The 15,423-nt window shown below is 41.9% G+C and overlaps 1 protein-coding gene across 1 annotated transcript; it reads right to left on the minus strand.

Annotated features, from left to right (window-relative positions):
* Positions 1-10,977: 10,977 nt before the first annotated feature.
* On the minus strand, positions 10,978-14,163 carry edn2 (endothelin 2). Its single transcript, XM_084031904.1, has 5 exons — positions 13,990-14,163; positions 13,232-13,385; positions 12,970-13,086; positions 12,334-12,414; positions 10,978-12,221 (listed from the first exon to the last, which is right to left on the minus strand). Exons 1-5 carry the CDS (start codon positions 14,063-14,065, stop codon positions 12,128-12,130), a joined length of 522 nt encoding a protein of 173 aa, XP_083888030.1. The 5' UTR covers positions 14,066-14,163; the 3' UTR covers positions 10,978-12,127.
* Between the last annotated feature and the right edge of the window lie 1,260 nt (positions 14,164-15,423).

Consider the following 15,423-nt stretch of genomic DNA (forward strand, 5'->3'; position numbering starts at 1 on the left):
CACCAAACTAACTTATATTGTCATTATGTGATGAAGTGGAAACTAATGACATCAGAGAAAGCTTGGGTTGATCCTACAGCATATTTGGGTTGTTGCAGCAGAAATGCACATGATGATCTTATAAAATATGATGCATTTCTCAACAGACACAATTAGCTCTACCTGGATCAACTACACAAGTCTCTGGGTTCATCATTTTTGAAACAAGACTTGTTGCGTTTTTTTTACAGTATGACTAACCAAAAGGAGCTGAATACTTCCAACAACTTTGATATAATGAGGATTTCAGGCCACCAAGCAAAGACATAATATAATAAGTGTAATTGAAGGTGTGTTCAAACCAACAGCATGCTGAGGGAAAAGACTACGAAGGAAAATGTGTGTGTAAATAAAAAAAGGAGATAAAGATTAGCCACATGTATACTGTCAATATTGAAATATAAGCACAGCTCTTGTTCTTATCCAAGCCACTGAAGAAAGAAGTGGGGAACATGATGAGTTAAGATAAGGCCCTTAAAGTGATATTTTAATTGACAGGGTGACTGAAGAAACTGCCGAAGCTTGTGTGAGCTTGAAGGCTGGAGTTACAATCTTTGAGAGATCAAAACAATGAGCCAAATCTCACCCAAACTCTGACTTGTCCCACAGTTCTCTTGTCAGTTTGATCTATTGTCTTGTTAGAAGATAGGCTCGGATGTGTTTTAATGTTGCTTTCCAGCGATGTGTGATGATTGACAGGATGATTTGGAAACAAAAAGGAATGTCTGATGGAGCGCTCAGACTTCCAATCAGTTGAAGATGCATCACTTATGTAAAAAAGGCCTTTTTTTTAGGCTTTTTATTACCTGGCAGATCAAACAGATGATAATAAAGAAAGTTACAAAGATAACAGTACATTTTTTAGGAAAATCCCATAACATGTAGAAATTTGGTTAGGAAAAGTACAAAGTCCTTATCTGAAGAAATTTAACAGAAAGGTCACATTTCACAGACGAGGTCAGTGATGACACACCGTCTGCTGATGGACCCACGGACAGGAGAGGCTGAAATGTGACAGAACAAATACGGTTTTATGGGGATTTGTGTTTTACAGTAGTGACAGGGAGCATTACAGTGGCACACATAACACACATATAGGACAATAAAGATGTGGTGAAGTTACCAATTTAAATAAATTGAGCATCAATGATTGATTGAGTGATTGATTATGTCTCCTCTCCTTGTTCCTGTCTAGATTTATGAAAGAGAGTCAGGGACAGGCCCTGAACTTGTTTCCAGTCCAGCATGACATTGACTACAAATCCCCATGAATAATATTAGTGTCAAAAAGATTCATATCAGCATAACCAACTGAGTTGAGTTCCAGTTACCATCCACTATATTTCTGGTTGTCACCTCCATGCATCTCCATTCAGAGAGCATCATCCTTTGTAATACGGTGGCTTGCTTTTGCTAACAAATGTGGCAAAGCATTACAGATGACATCATATCACTATGGACTACTCTGACACACGATGACATAAATACCTGATTGCAACCATTGTGTCAGTCGCCAGCATTTGAAATGGTGTAATTTTGCAGCAATCTTGATTCATTCCAATTGAATAAGAGAAGTTACTGGATTCTCTTGCAGGTAAATCCCCAATATTTTTTATTGTTGAGTTCAATTGACCAATATGAAGCAGTGCTGACTTCTTTTTATGGCTTATTAGCTGTAAAAGTATTAACTTCTCCACAAAAGCGAAACAGTTTGTCTCACCAAGACTCCAAGCCTCATAATCGCACAAATTCATTTTGCTTCTCCACTTCCTGCTGTGACCAGGTCTCATGTGTGCCATTGTCATCCAAAGCTTGATCCACTGCCACCCGCCCTCTCCTGTCATCATGAATAAAGGCCATCATCCTGGGCGTCTTTGCTCGATAAAAAGAAAAAGGATGGGAGTGTACCCACGAGGAGCTGGAGCATCACGGAAACTTGATAAAAAAAGGTTGCTGGAGGGAAAGGTCTTTGTTTTGAAGGGAGATTCCTCAGACTATAATTAGTTACCCAAAGATCTGCAGAGTGTCAGATATATTTAGGCTAGAAAATTAAACAAAGGTGTCTGAAGTTATGGAATTTGCGAGAGAGTAGATTGATAAGATCGAGGTTTGAGCTGGCGTCTGCAATGTTTGTAAGAGAATAAACATTCCCAGCAGGGCATTAGATCAGTTTTCCCCCACATGTACAATAATGACATGTTAGTATCTAGGACTGAGATGGAATTTACCCATTGGATTCTACATTCCTTTGTGAACCGAGTAATTGTAATGGCTTTACCTCCCACATTTTTGGATCAACTACTTGTTAAAACCGAGAAAAATAATCAAACCACGAAGCTGAGAATAAAGGAAGAACCCCGGACAAATTAAACAAGATTAGATGGTAATGTGCTGAGGATCATAGTGCAAATACTACTTAAGATTAGCTGCTTAATTGTATTTACTGTGGTTTGAGCTTTAATCTTCAACAGAAACGTATGTAGTTAAATACATTATTTCTTATTTTTCTAACAACAACAGACTAAAGTTCTGCATGGATGGTCAATAAAGGTCAACCAGGAAGTGAGAGAACCCTTAAAATGCATTATAATAACACACAGAAATGTCAGGAAATGTCAGAGTATTATGGCTTCCTGCAAGGCTTTTTTGGGTTTCAAACTGATTTAAAAGAAATTGCAGTAACACCGATTTGTTTTACTCAGTTTACAACTGAAAGTAAAACTGAACACCTGTAGAAATGATGTCATGCCTCCATGTTTTGTCTCCGCTCTTGCCCGCTTCCCAGAAAACTAAATCTGTGACAAGAAGATCCTTGAAAATTGTGTTTATGTCTATTTTTCCAGTCGCAGTGATGATAGTGTTTGGATCCGGTTTTTACAAAAACTGTCTTCCTTATTCAGCTGTGATGAATTATAAGTTCTGATAAGGTCTTAGAAAATGCACTTTTCATTAATAAATGCTGATGTGTTTGACAAAAAACAACAATTAACTGTATGAAGCATATAACTGTTGTAATGATCATGAACAAATAGAAAATAGGGGGAAAAGAGAGAGAAAAACTGTAAATGTCTTTGTTGACTAAAATAGACCTTTTTGACATCAAACATTTTGACATGTCATAGCAGGGAAAGCACAGGTGTAACTGATATTACAACGATGGCTGCATTCCATTCAGATGAGCCAGTTCAAGGGAGCTGCTATTGTGTATACTCGCTCACTGTAATGCTTTACTAGACCTGCTGACACAGAGCCATAAGAAGAGGTGTATAATCTTCATAGACTATAAAATATATGTTCATCATTCCAGTCATAATTTAAATCTGGTGACTACCAATGTTTCCAAAGTATGATATATATTATTCCTCTGTGCAGTTAAGCCCCACAGTTGTCTATGGGGCTTAATGGTACATGACACACCACACCAATGAACCATTTGGGTGACATGTTCCTCCAAACAACATGTATTGGTCCACTTTTAGCTCCATATCCTAAACCAGTCCAGCATTTAATGAGCTAATCCTTCAGTTTTTGTTAAGCCCTTCTGCAGGATCAGCTCCGTCTCCCTCACTCCGGGGACATCGGCACAAATGTCCAGGTGGACATTGTTTGGATGGACCGATTGCATGTTGGCAGTCTGGCTGGTTTATTTCTTGGTAAAACAGCTGCGGGCTTCTGTAAACCCTGTTGTGTTGCTTTGGCTGCAACTTCCTGAAGAAATATGCATTGAAATTTAAACAATAACAGTGTAATTACAACCTATTTAATGAACGACATCACCAAGACATCCGGGTCCGTGGCCCTTTAAACAGCATTCCTCACAGATAGCAGCGATGAGTTGGTTAAAAGCAGGTTATGGCACATGCGGAAAATCCCATTCTTGCTTGATCACGTCTTAGGCGGCGCTGCCAGGAAGATATTTATTCATATGCGAAACAGAAAAAGTAAAAACAGTTCCCGTCAAACCATCAATGACCGTCGCTTCTGTTTTTGACAGTCACTTCTATTTGACCTTCCGAGAAGGCGAGGCTCTGTACTTGAGTATCAGATCTTCTGGGGAATGTTAATGAAGAAGGTTAATCTTGTTCACTGGGCAAACAAACGCAGCTCTGTTGGATGAGGTGTCAGGCGAAGTCTGCGGAGGTTTGGGTCTGCAGGAGTGTGAGCTTCTCCTGAAAATCAAACAAGCACTGCATGCCTGTTGCCCGTTTCAGCATGATTTATGGAAGGATACACTGCGTTACATTGATCCGCTGCCTATTCGCCCACTCTCTCTCCCTCTGGCTGGAAGCGGTGGGAGAAGGCAGAAGATTTATGGCCCTCATAATGTTAAATGAGGAAGCACTTAATAAACAACTGAGTGGATACCCCACCTGGAGAGGAATGAGGATAGAAATTCTTATCCTGTGACATCCGCCTGTTTGTCTGCGTGTTATTTCCTTTTTTAGAGATCGTCTGTGTAGACGACATTGCCAATACATGAGTCAAACTAAGTCCTATTGTTGTGAATACCAAAGAGCACAAATGCATGACATCGGTGGTGTGGAGTATTAAATATTAATCCACACTTTGCCTCTCCAGCTCCTGTCCTGCGTCCAGAGACGAGTTTGGCCCCCTCTGAACAGGAAGACAGTGTTTGAGTGCCACGCTCAACTCACCTTGGACTATCTAAAAGGGTTTCATAACAGACAGTTGGGGCTGTGCTTTGACTTTGAAAGTGTTCTTGGCCTGAATTTGAATGTTCTCTGATGTCTTCCAAAGCAAGCTGTCGCCGTTTCACAGTTTGTTCCTCACTGACTTCATCGTGAAGCTGCAAACCAGCGTGAGCTGTCACAGCTTTCCAAAGCGCGGATGCATTCAGGCGTGCGTGGAACGGGTGTTTCCTGAGGCCGTTGTTAGTCGTTACGCTCATCATGTTCATGGTGCTATGATCCACCATGACTGATGTGTCTACGCCTTTTCAGTATCGCTTTTCTGTCCTCTGCTGTCAACCGTTCAAGAAAAGTTGAAGTAAGGTATCGAAAACTTTTTAGCATTTAGCATTTTGTGTCTCCAGAGGGAGCTGTGTGATGCCTGATAAATGTCCTCAAGTGATGTCACTTGAGTCAGCCAGGGTTGAGACTGATTACTACAAGTTCGAAAATGAAAACAATCTGAAGTCGGAGAGAAGTGAGCTTATCAGATCTCTGTAACCCGCTCCTCCGCTGCAGACTAGAGGCTCCAGGCTACGTTAGCCACTATTATAATAACACACCCAAATCTCCAACCAAACTGTTGGCTGCCAAGTCTCGTTTTAGGTAACATAGGCGCCAGGTGTCGAAGCGGAATAAGATACAGATCTATCCGCTGCATCGATTTTGATAATTGTTCATCAAGAGCCTTAGCAATGCTAAATCGGTGGCGCAACCTTTTAAGGGTACAGTACCCTGCAGACTAGAGCATTGTGCATATAAATGAGGCCCAACAACTTTCTTTGATGCATCTCCTTCCTCATCAAACTTACACATAATCACAGTTCATCCAGTGGACGTGCATATTAACACTGTCCCTCTGCCCTCGTTGACACTGATCTGTCACAATCCATCACGTATACACCTTCCATACATTCTCAATGTCTGATAGCAGATGGACATCGCCAGGTCTCTGAATGGCGAATTAAGATTCCGATCGGCAGTGTCGCACAGAGGACGGTGGCTGTTTACAGAGTTGCATGCGTTGTTTATATGTTGCAAGGCGAGCCACAGATGCATTGTGGGCGGCTATCTGGCATGTACGTGTGCCCACATACAGATGATGCGATGACAATCTAGACCTTAATGTGAAGAATGCCGTCCAGTACAGGCATGCCGGTGAGTCGTATTAAGAAACACAGATGTCTGTTTCAAGCAGGAGAAGGAATGTCTGGCAGTCTGGGGCCATTTCTGCAAGAAACATTATGGACAGGCCATTTCACAGTCCTGTATACACTGTTCAACTGTTTATATACTGGAAACACTTTGGTCCTTGAATGATTAGGCTGCTGCTTCTTAATGAGGCTCACCTTTGAGCTTGGTGAGGAAGCATCCAGGAATGGCTGCTATTGGAACCTGCTATGTCACTGCTTAATCACTGGACTTTGAGCAAGTCCTTTGAAGTCACGTCACTGAAATGGCTGAAAAGTGACCCATTTATGCAGCCAAACGCCGTCTACTTCTCTATCTGACCGAGCCGGGTTCCTTCCTGCTGGGACGGCTGTTTGGTTATGACTAGACTTCGTGTTTTGGTATCAGCGGGCATGTTCGGACCAGCGGTGCTGATAGGCCGGTCTGTCCCCCGTCTGTCCCCAAGCCATGCCGGGCCCAGCAAACAAAACCAGGAAGAGGAGGAATGTACCGACGCCGGTTTTACTGTAATCGCAACCAGTTTGGACTGGAACTGTACAACATCAATTGAAAAACACAAAAACACTTGATGTGTTACAAAGTTTTACCATGCACATAATGCTATAATCCATATCTTAATATATACTTCTAACACCTAATCTGAGTGATGATGCCAGTGATCCCCTTAAGTCTGAGGGAAGGGTTGTCTTTTTTGGGAGAGAAGGGAAAGCTCCTCAAACGTGTATGTCAGGTGGGTTGTAAAGGTATCTTCTACTATGCAGAGGACTGTCACAGTTTCAGGATTTGTTTTTCCCAGGTGTTATCTCCACCAAAAGTTGTTTTTTCCTACCTTTACTCCCTGCTTTATCACAAAAAGTCATTTAAAGTTGATCTATTATTATTAAAGTGCATTTTGGCATGTTTGCCATGTATTTGGATAATTGGAAATGTCATGTATATTTTGCACTTGTTTAAAATGATTAAGGAAATGTGTATCACTTCGTTGGGGTTGCCACTGTGGTTCAAATATGTCCTCACTTATTGAATGGATTGCAATGGAATTTCCTTTACAGTCATTCATGGTCCCCAGACAATAACCCCTTTTCCACAGGTGCCATGTGACATGTCATAGCAGGTGTAAATACAGGTGTAATTGATCAAATTAATTATGGTCCAATTAGTGTGTTATAGCCATTCCAGTGAACAAGCGTGCATATTATAAGGGCCTCAACTATTATTTACACCTATGTTGACCTACTTGTTTTCTAGTGCCACCAGCAAGTTGACATCTTTGGCTTGAACTATTTGGTGGATTACCCTTAGTTTATCACAACGTGACATCATCAATCTTTCTGACCAAAAATCTGCCTTACTAATGACATTCCCCTCAGCCTCAGTTGCACTGAGTAAACGTCTTAGCATTTAGCTCAAAGCACCACTGTTCCACGCTAAATCTAGCAAAACTCTTCTTTTCTTCTTTTGATGGTGTAATGAGTAGAAAAAAAGTTTATAAAATACATACATTTAATCCCCCCTCTCTGCGCCATTCTTTCTGCAGGCCACAGTTCCTGTGTCAAGTTACTTCATAGCTAAATGTATAGCCAGTTCAATGCCCTGACCCAACACGTGTCTATGCAAAAAACCCAGGCAGGATCACAGTGCGACTTTCACAAACAATTATAATCACACAATCATGATTTACTATCAGCCGGCATGTCGGGGAGCAAAACAATGAGGGCAGCAAAATGGTATAAGGACTAAAACAAGGGCAAACAATGCAACTGCTGTTATGACAACAGCGTGATTAAGGTTGCAATCTCAATCCCCCATCCAGCCCATATCAGTTCCCTGTGCAAACAGTAGACGTGCTCCTGTTTTTCCTTTGTTTTTGTTCCTCTCCCGGTTCTCTCCTGTGCTCAAGGAATTTGGGAGGAATGCAGAAAAAGCATCCTGTTTTCATACTTAGTCAGCTATTCACTCCGCCGTGGCCGCTGGGGTTCTGAGAGTTCTTACTGACGTCAGGGTGAATAACTAGGATGTCACAGCGTGGAGTCATGGACACACAGGTGCATATTGTCACTTCATGGATGAGTCTGTTGTTACATCCTACAGGAGCTCCGCTTCTAGTCTTTTACACACACATGGCAACTGCAAAGTGCATGCAATTTTTAAAATTCATATTAACTTGTGATTGACTTTGAATGGTGCTGAGGTCTCATTTATTGTCCCTATCTGTCATTCCTTAAGCACTTGACCTGTAACCTAGGATGTCCTGCAGATGTTGGGAAGTCTCCGACATCCTCTATAGTAAACACTCTGAGCTCACGTCCCTCTTGCAGGACAGCCTATCTAGAGTAAACATCAGTGCACGAGCAGCATGGGGAGAGACTCAACACCAGGAGGAGATAACCGCTGCAGGTGACATTAAGGACAAAGACATGCTATGTGCAGCGACCACATACTTCAGCGTGTTCACCGCGTGCCTGTTCTAGTTAAGTGTTAAGAGACGACTTCAAAGACGCACCTTTTTTTCTGCACAGTCAGACTGAAGTGAAGGCTTTAGCAGGGTCGAGACTTTCATTGATGGCAACATGCAAGGAGAGCCTATGAACATTTCATCTTTTATTCCAATTTGAATCTTAATTCATTTTAATACTGGCAAATTTACTGGCAAATGTAACTATGTTAAAGTTAGACTTTTATGGCACATTTTTCTCAAATTCACTGAAATCCACGGGCTTTTCTTCGTCAAGTCAATATCAATTTCTTTGTGGATATTTTTACATTATAAACTTCAACCAATGACTAAAGTGTAGAGGAAGCAGATGAATAGAGCGATGCTCTGTTCACACTTCAAACAGAATCACAACAATCTACAAGTCATTTTCAATGGAAGCCAGTGACAAGCTAGCAACAAATTAACACCTGACACATCTGACACATCGTGACACACTTCCAATGAATCTGGTGAATTGAACCAAGCGTGTGTTTTTGTTTCGCCCTGTCATCTTCCATCAAACAAAACTGCTATCTAACAACAAAGGTCAACAAGCGTTTGAGCAACACTTATCGGTGACTCGCCGACACTGAGCTGGCAACACTTGGGCATTTTGAGTATGTTGGCTCATTTGGACCAGCTGTAAACCTGAACCTACAAAGACCAGACAGTTTGGACTACTATCATCATCCTGTATCATCATCACCACCCACATGGGAGGCATTAAAGGAGGTGCGTTCAGTAGTGGTGTCAACAAAAATCGATTTGGCGATGCATCGCAATGCGGGGCATGCACCATTCAGCATCGATGCGGCAACGTGCCATACTCAATTATGTTACTGTTTATTTTCTGGCCTCAAGTGGACAATAAAGTTGTGAAGTTTCAATTACTTCCAGGGGCGGGGAGATGACCGCAATAGAAGGGTAATTAAAGTCGCAGTTGGCAAGTCTGGCAGATCGACTCAGATTTCGAATGTTTACAACTCTCACGCGGAGGAGGGACCTGTGGCATGTGCACAAACGGTGAACTGCGCTGAGTGGACAGGATGATACTCTAGGTGTACGTAGAGGCGTGTTTTTTCTTTCTAAAACCAGATGATTTATGTTGTTCTATCGGAGCATAGTGTCGGCATCAATGAATATGATCAAAAGCAGGGAGAAGAGAAACATTTCTCATTCAAAGCAATGAAAGCAGTGATTTATGTTTTATTTTTCAGGTTTGAAAATGCCATATCCATTAACCTGTACCATTCAATTTTATTTTATTTAATGACATTTATGTTATGAGAGTGATAATACACACATAGCAGCCAATAACATCTGTTGTTCAATATCTGACTGCTTGTTTTGCCTCATGACTGATGAAAAATTTGCCTTGTTGTGTGCAGTAGAATTTTGATGCATCGCAATGCATCGTAGAATCGAATTGAATCGAACCGTTACCTCGTGAATCGAATCGAAGTGTGAGGGCAGTGCCAATGCACACCCCTAGCATTCAGACAGAAAGCAAATTCGCATTATTTCTGTTATTTTCATTCATTCTCTTCTTTTCTCTCACACATCTGTATGCTAATGAATCAGAATCAAGTTGGGAGACTTTCAATCAAATCGATTTGTCACAATTTCCGTTGCCCTGGATCCACAAATAAATGATTATGATTATTGATATTATCAGAATGCAGCTCAACCCCATGCTATGCTATCAAACAGGTAGCGGTGTATTGTGAGATGTCACTCTCATTTTAATGGGATTTAAGGTGTAACTTTTCCTCTGAGTAGTGGAGGCAACATGTTTTTAAATTGGTCCATTACTGAGTGAGAATGGTGCAGTCAGCAGATGCTAAACTAAACTTTGCCACTGACATATTAACTATTATTTAATATTACTACTACTCTTTTTATTACTACTGACAGTAAATGCAGATGGAACCCAAGAGCCTGGTCTGCTCCAGATTTCTGCCAAAAAGAAAATTGACTCATGAGCGTGTTCTAGTCCTGCTCTGTGTAAAGTGTCCTGAGATAACTATTGTTGTGATATGACACTAAAATTGAAATGTATTTGAAAATGTAATATTGGAAAGGACCCTTCAGAGAAATGAAAAAAAAAATCTTTACCTTTCGCTTATCCCACCACTTTTAGTGGAAGTAAAATGACGGTGCAGACGTGCATTCAAGAACATGCTAAAATAGGGTCCAGGTTGAAATACACCATAGTTGCCCTTTATAATGAACTGTGAGAGTAGGATACAACATCCCTACTTCACCTTTAGGTCATTGGATTGTTGGTTTTACTGGCCTTGCTGAAATAATCTGATGTTTGGTATTGTGGAAACAATTGGTCTTCAGTGGAGCTCATTTGCTATATTTTAAAATTTGTACGAGCTGAAAGTAGAAGGAAAGGTACAATATGTGTCGTGTGCACTGGCAAAGAAAAGTAAATATGAACCAGTGGTGAACCCTCTAGCAATATTGCCATCATGTTAGTGCAAAGTTCAAACAATAATTCAGATAATTCAAAGTGTTTGCTGGAATAGCAGCTCAAGATCCAGTGGACGATATAGAAATTAGATATCAAAGTCAAAGAATGTTTAATACAAAATATGCTTTTTATTTTGTCATAAACAATTCAGTGCATCATTCATACAAATATAAATACATCTATGAATAAGTTAGAGAATAAATAAATTGCAAAAAGCCTAAGTGACAGTGAAGGTGTCTGTGAGTTGACGACAACCAAACAGGGCAGATGGAGTGAATGGATTCATGGCAAAGAAAAGATCACGGATGAAGAGCTTTCATAACACACAAATCAAGAGTCATGGTTTCCCAGCAGCTAATTACAGAGGAATTAAGTGAACATTTGTCAGGGGAAAATAACAATTGTTTCACTTTTTTTTGGCACGCCGTGTGCCATTGAAACCTTCTGGCTTATCTTAAATCAAAACATTAAACTGGAGCTATGCAATAAACACTCGAGCCAACACAATAGACCTACTGTTGTTGTTATGCTCGCAGAAATGTGTGTGCAGAGGAGCCGACAATGGACCTTGTATAAAGCTGTTTGTGAGATGAATCCCAAAGAGATGACCTTCATTTTCAGAGGCCGCGTGTGCCAAGAGTGAACAAGCTGCCATTTTCAAGTACTGCCTCATAATTAAAAAGCAATTTGCTCATTTGCCTTAAACACTAGGCAGAACGGCAGATTCCAGCTCTGATACAGAGGAATATTAAGGATTAAGATCAAGGATGATTTAAGTAAACATTGACAAACAATTCCCAACTAAATGCAGAGATGATCCCTGGAATATGTCATGATTGTAATAATCCGCGGTGTAGATGAGTTGTGGATTTAAGACTGTCCATTCAGATGAGTCAAAAGAACCACAGATCAATAGCTGATTGGTTTTTGTAAACTTCCGTGATGCAGTTCTCCCAAAAGGACATTTATTGGATCCTTCCTTGGCATCTGTTGCTAAGTTCAAACAAGTTGAAAGGGAGTTAAATAAAATCACTAAGCGTCTCCACCCAGCATTGTTCCTGCTGTCGGGCTTCTGTCTGGGTGAGCTGGCACTCCTCCGAAGCTGCCTCTTTTGCCATCATTCCACCTTCGCATTCCCAGAGGTTGTAACACTCCTGGCATGTTTTCAAAACCCTGGCGCTGGCACTGAGGTTAGCTGCCCATGGAGGATGAATCCATGGAGGGTTGAACCTTTTCTGGTATTCACTCAGTCCTCTACCTCCTTGTTCTGGTCCTCAGCCTGTTTACTCCACCCGGGTTCTCATTTGATGACCTTTTCACCGTTGCAGTGTTGGACTTGACCACAGATCTGCAGGAGAGGATAAAAAGAAAACAGGTAAGCTTCAAATGTAAAAAAAATCACCATGAAACACAGCACAAAGTGGATTTTAAGGCCGAGCCTTAAATTCATCATCACGTACCTGAAAAGTTCGAGCAATTTGTTGCTGTTCGTGCTGGCAGACCCCGACAGGCTCATGACATTAGTCCTTGGATTCTCTGAGCTGTGGACAGATACAATAACGGCATTAAAACAAGGGCATACAACCCACTCAATGCATCAAGGGATTAAACAGAGGATTTGTCAGGGATTATAACATTAAGTGGTTCAAAGTCAAGTCAGCAATTTCCTTGGAACTCCAAACTAATATATCTAGATGCCTCATGGGCAGGAATGCAAGGTGCGGCTTCTAACTGTTATTCCACCTCGGATAACATCTGGAGACAGCGAAGCCAGAGTGGCCGTTTCATGAACGCTATGACTCAAAGACGGGACAAACATTTCCTTGAGCATATAACCTTTCCAAAAATAGCAGCATTTCTAATAATCCTTTGTGATTTCTGTCAAGGCCTCAAAGGAAATGCGGGCCCGTACGTCTGCTGCCCCTATACTGTAGCAACACTATCACACTCTGAATACTTTTGCCTCAACATACTTCAGGCTCGTCACACATGGATGGCAATCGAAGAAGACACAGAAGCTTATTTGATACTATCGAGGAGGGTGTACGTGATGGGACGGTTTGTATGGAATGAAGTAGGATGGGAAGGGAGGTCACCTTTTATTGCAGAAGCCAGAGCAGGTTTTATCGGCCAGGTTGAGGCATTCGCATCTCTCAGCTGAGCGGCGTCGGCGACGAGACGGGGGACTCCCCAGGCCATAAGGAAGGAGCTTACTGTGAAGGAAAAGAAAAGTGATTAGGACAGTTTTGGTGAAAGCATGTGACAATGCTATTGGGGTTAGAGGGGTTTTCTCCAGCTCCCGGTCTAGTAACAAAGGCAGATCCTTGAGTGCATGTCGGAAGTGTTCGGCAGCCTCACCTTGGCGTGTTGACCCAGATAATATCCAGGTGGCAGAAGTAGATGCATTCTTTATCATCCCAGCTGTTACAGGAGCAGCGCTTGGTCCTGACGCGGTGTTGATGTGGAGCCTGAGCCGGCGGCTCTGCCCGGTCTGATAAGGGGAGTCCACAACCTAGGAAAACACAAAGGATGCCGAGATTAAAAAGCGTCAACTAATCCCTTGCAGCGTGACTGTGCAGTTAGTGGCTATCGCGTGCAAACACAAAGAAATCCACTTGGCGGGTTAACACCCACCCGTGTGGTTTAAAAAATGAGGTTTTGATTAATGGCGGAACCTATTTATTATGTTAAAAAATCAAATTGCCTGATCCAAGTCAAACAACTACGCAAGAAGTGGGTGTATAATAATTGTGTGATAAAAAGTGAGTTAATTATTGAAGTTATTGACCCAGCTCTTGTATTGTACTTTCTGTGGTGACTGGCAAAGAGTCAAAGGCTGCTGTTTGTGTCATACCAGCATCTTCTCCTTTTGCACAACTCATTTTAGATTATTTAACGTTGCTTATTTGTATTATTATGGCACGCTAAAAACCTTTATCTATATAAGCCAAGAAATATCTGGCAAAATAAATTGCATGAACAGCCAAAATGGATGTATAATCAAATAAAAAATATTCATGAAATACTTTTTTTTACTGGATTTCAGCCACAACAATCTACAAAAGTATTTAACAGAAAAAGCTAAAATTCCAAGAAACCAAAGAGAAGATACTCACTCTCTTGCAGAGCCATGCAGACGATGAATAGCGTCAGCATCTTGCACATGAAGGAAGCCATCATCATCACCATCATTCCTGTGTCTGAAGTTCTGGCGTGTAAAAGCAGCAGCAGTCAGTTGACCCACTCCGAGAGGTGGAGACGGTTGTGTGTGTTGAGGCTGGAGAGCAGCAACAGGTGCTTTGTGTTCTCGTTGCTGCCAGGACATCTACTTATACCCCCCTCCGTGGGTGATATCAAGATGGTCCCTCCCACCTCTGTGTGCTCGTCACTCGGAACAGTGTTGTTACACAACACACTCACACTCCACCTGCCCTCCTCACATTCCAGCAGTGACCTCAACCCACAGTCTTGTCAGCGCCCCCAACAGGCCAAGAGGAGCAAGGACAACATGTGAGGGATTTACAAATAGAGCTTAGATTAAACAGCCCAAATACATAATTAGAAGAATTATTAAAACCCAAAAACTTTTTAACCCTCAAAAAAGTGAGTCACTTTGATCATCATTGCACATAAAACATAAAACGAGAATGCCCTTGACAACGAATGAGACTGAGAGATAACTTGAAGTCATCTGTGGTGCATGAGGGTTGGACCAGTGGAGGAACTCAAATGCTTTTACTTAAAAATGCAGAGCGACATATTTGGCGGCGTCTAGTGGTAAGGTGGCAGATTGCAGCCAATTGAACCCAACCCCCCGAAACTCCCTTCTGGGCTACCGTAGAAACTTGGTAGTCCATAAAGAGGACCTGCAATGACTAATATGTCACTAACACATTACTATGTAAAAGATGTCTGGATTCCACTAGATATGGAAACTTCAGGAGATGACTACCTAGAACTACGAGGTATAAACAGCTTGTGAAATCTAAAGTGGAAATCAAGAAATCCCAATCTGTTTGTTCAAACAGCAGCCTGAAGTTTGTCATGCAAAATAATGAGGATACTTTTATTAAGCAGCCAGGATTGAGGGGCAGCAGATGATTATCACAAAGACAGGAGGTTAAATGAGGCCATGACGTGCCTTGTGTTTTAATTTCTTTTTGTGGGGGGGGGGGGGGGGGGGGGACACAGGATGAGGCTGGAGGCAGCAAAGGAAGAGATGAGCTGTGGCAATAGAAACAGTCAGACGGCTTGTATGTGCCACACGGCTGATATGAGGATGATGAAGTCAAGGAGAGCTGTCAGCATCCCCCTCCTCCCGCTGCAGGAAAGGAAGGTGAGGTCATGGCACAATCGTCCCACACGCCCCTATACTGTCACACAAACAATATCTAAGCGTGTAACATGCTTTGACCTTCGCAAAGAGATACGCAGCCGCCTGCCACATCAGCTTTCTATAACCCACACACAAACCGCCATGGCTACACACACACACACACACACACACACCATCTCCCTGTCAGTTTATACTGCATATCTCTTGCCGGGGA

This window comes from Eutrigla gurnardus (assembly GCF_963514095.1).
Source record: "Eutrigla gurnardus genome assembly, chromosome: 17".
In the NCBI taxonomy this organism is placed as follows: Eukaryota; Metazoa; Chordata; class Actinopteri; order Perciformes; family Triglidae; genus Eutrigla; species Eutrigla gurnardus.

What these genes read in the sequence shown, in the direction of transcription:
- edn2 (XM_084031904.1), bottom strand. Translation starts at nt 14,065, where the DNA reads ATGATGGTGATGATGATGGCTTCCTTCATGTGCAAGATGCTGACGCTA. An exon ending in CTGCATGGCTCTGCAAGAGA is followed by an intron (nt 13,386 to 13,989) that starts GTGAGTATCTTC and finishes GTGTTTTCCTAG; the next exon opens with GTTGTGGACTCCCCTTATCA. An exon ending in AAATTGCTCGAACTTTTCAG is followed by an intron (nt 12,222 to 12,333) that starts GTACGTGATGAT and finishes CCTCTCCTGCAG; the next exon opens with ATCTGTGGTCAAGTCCAACA.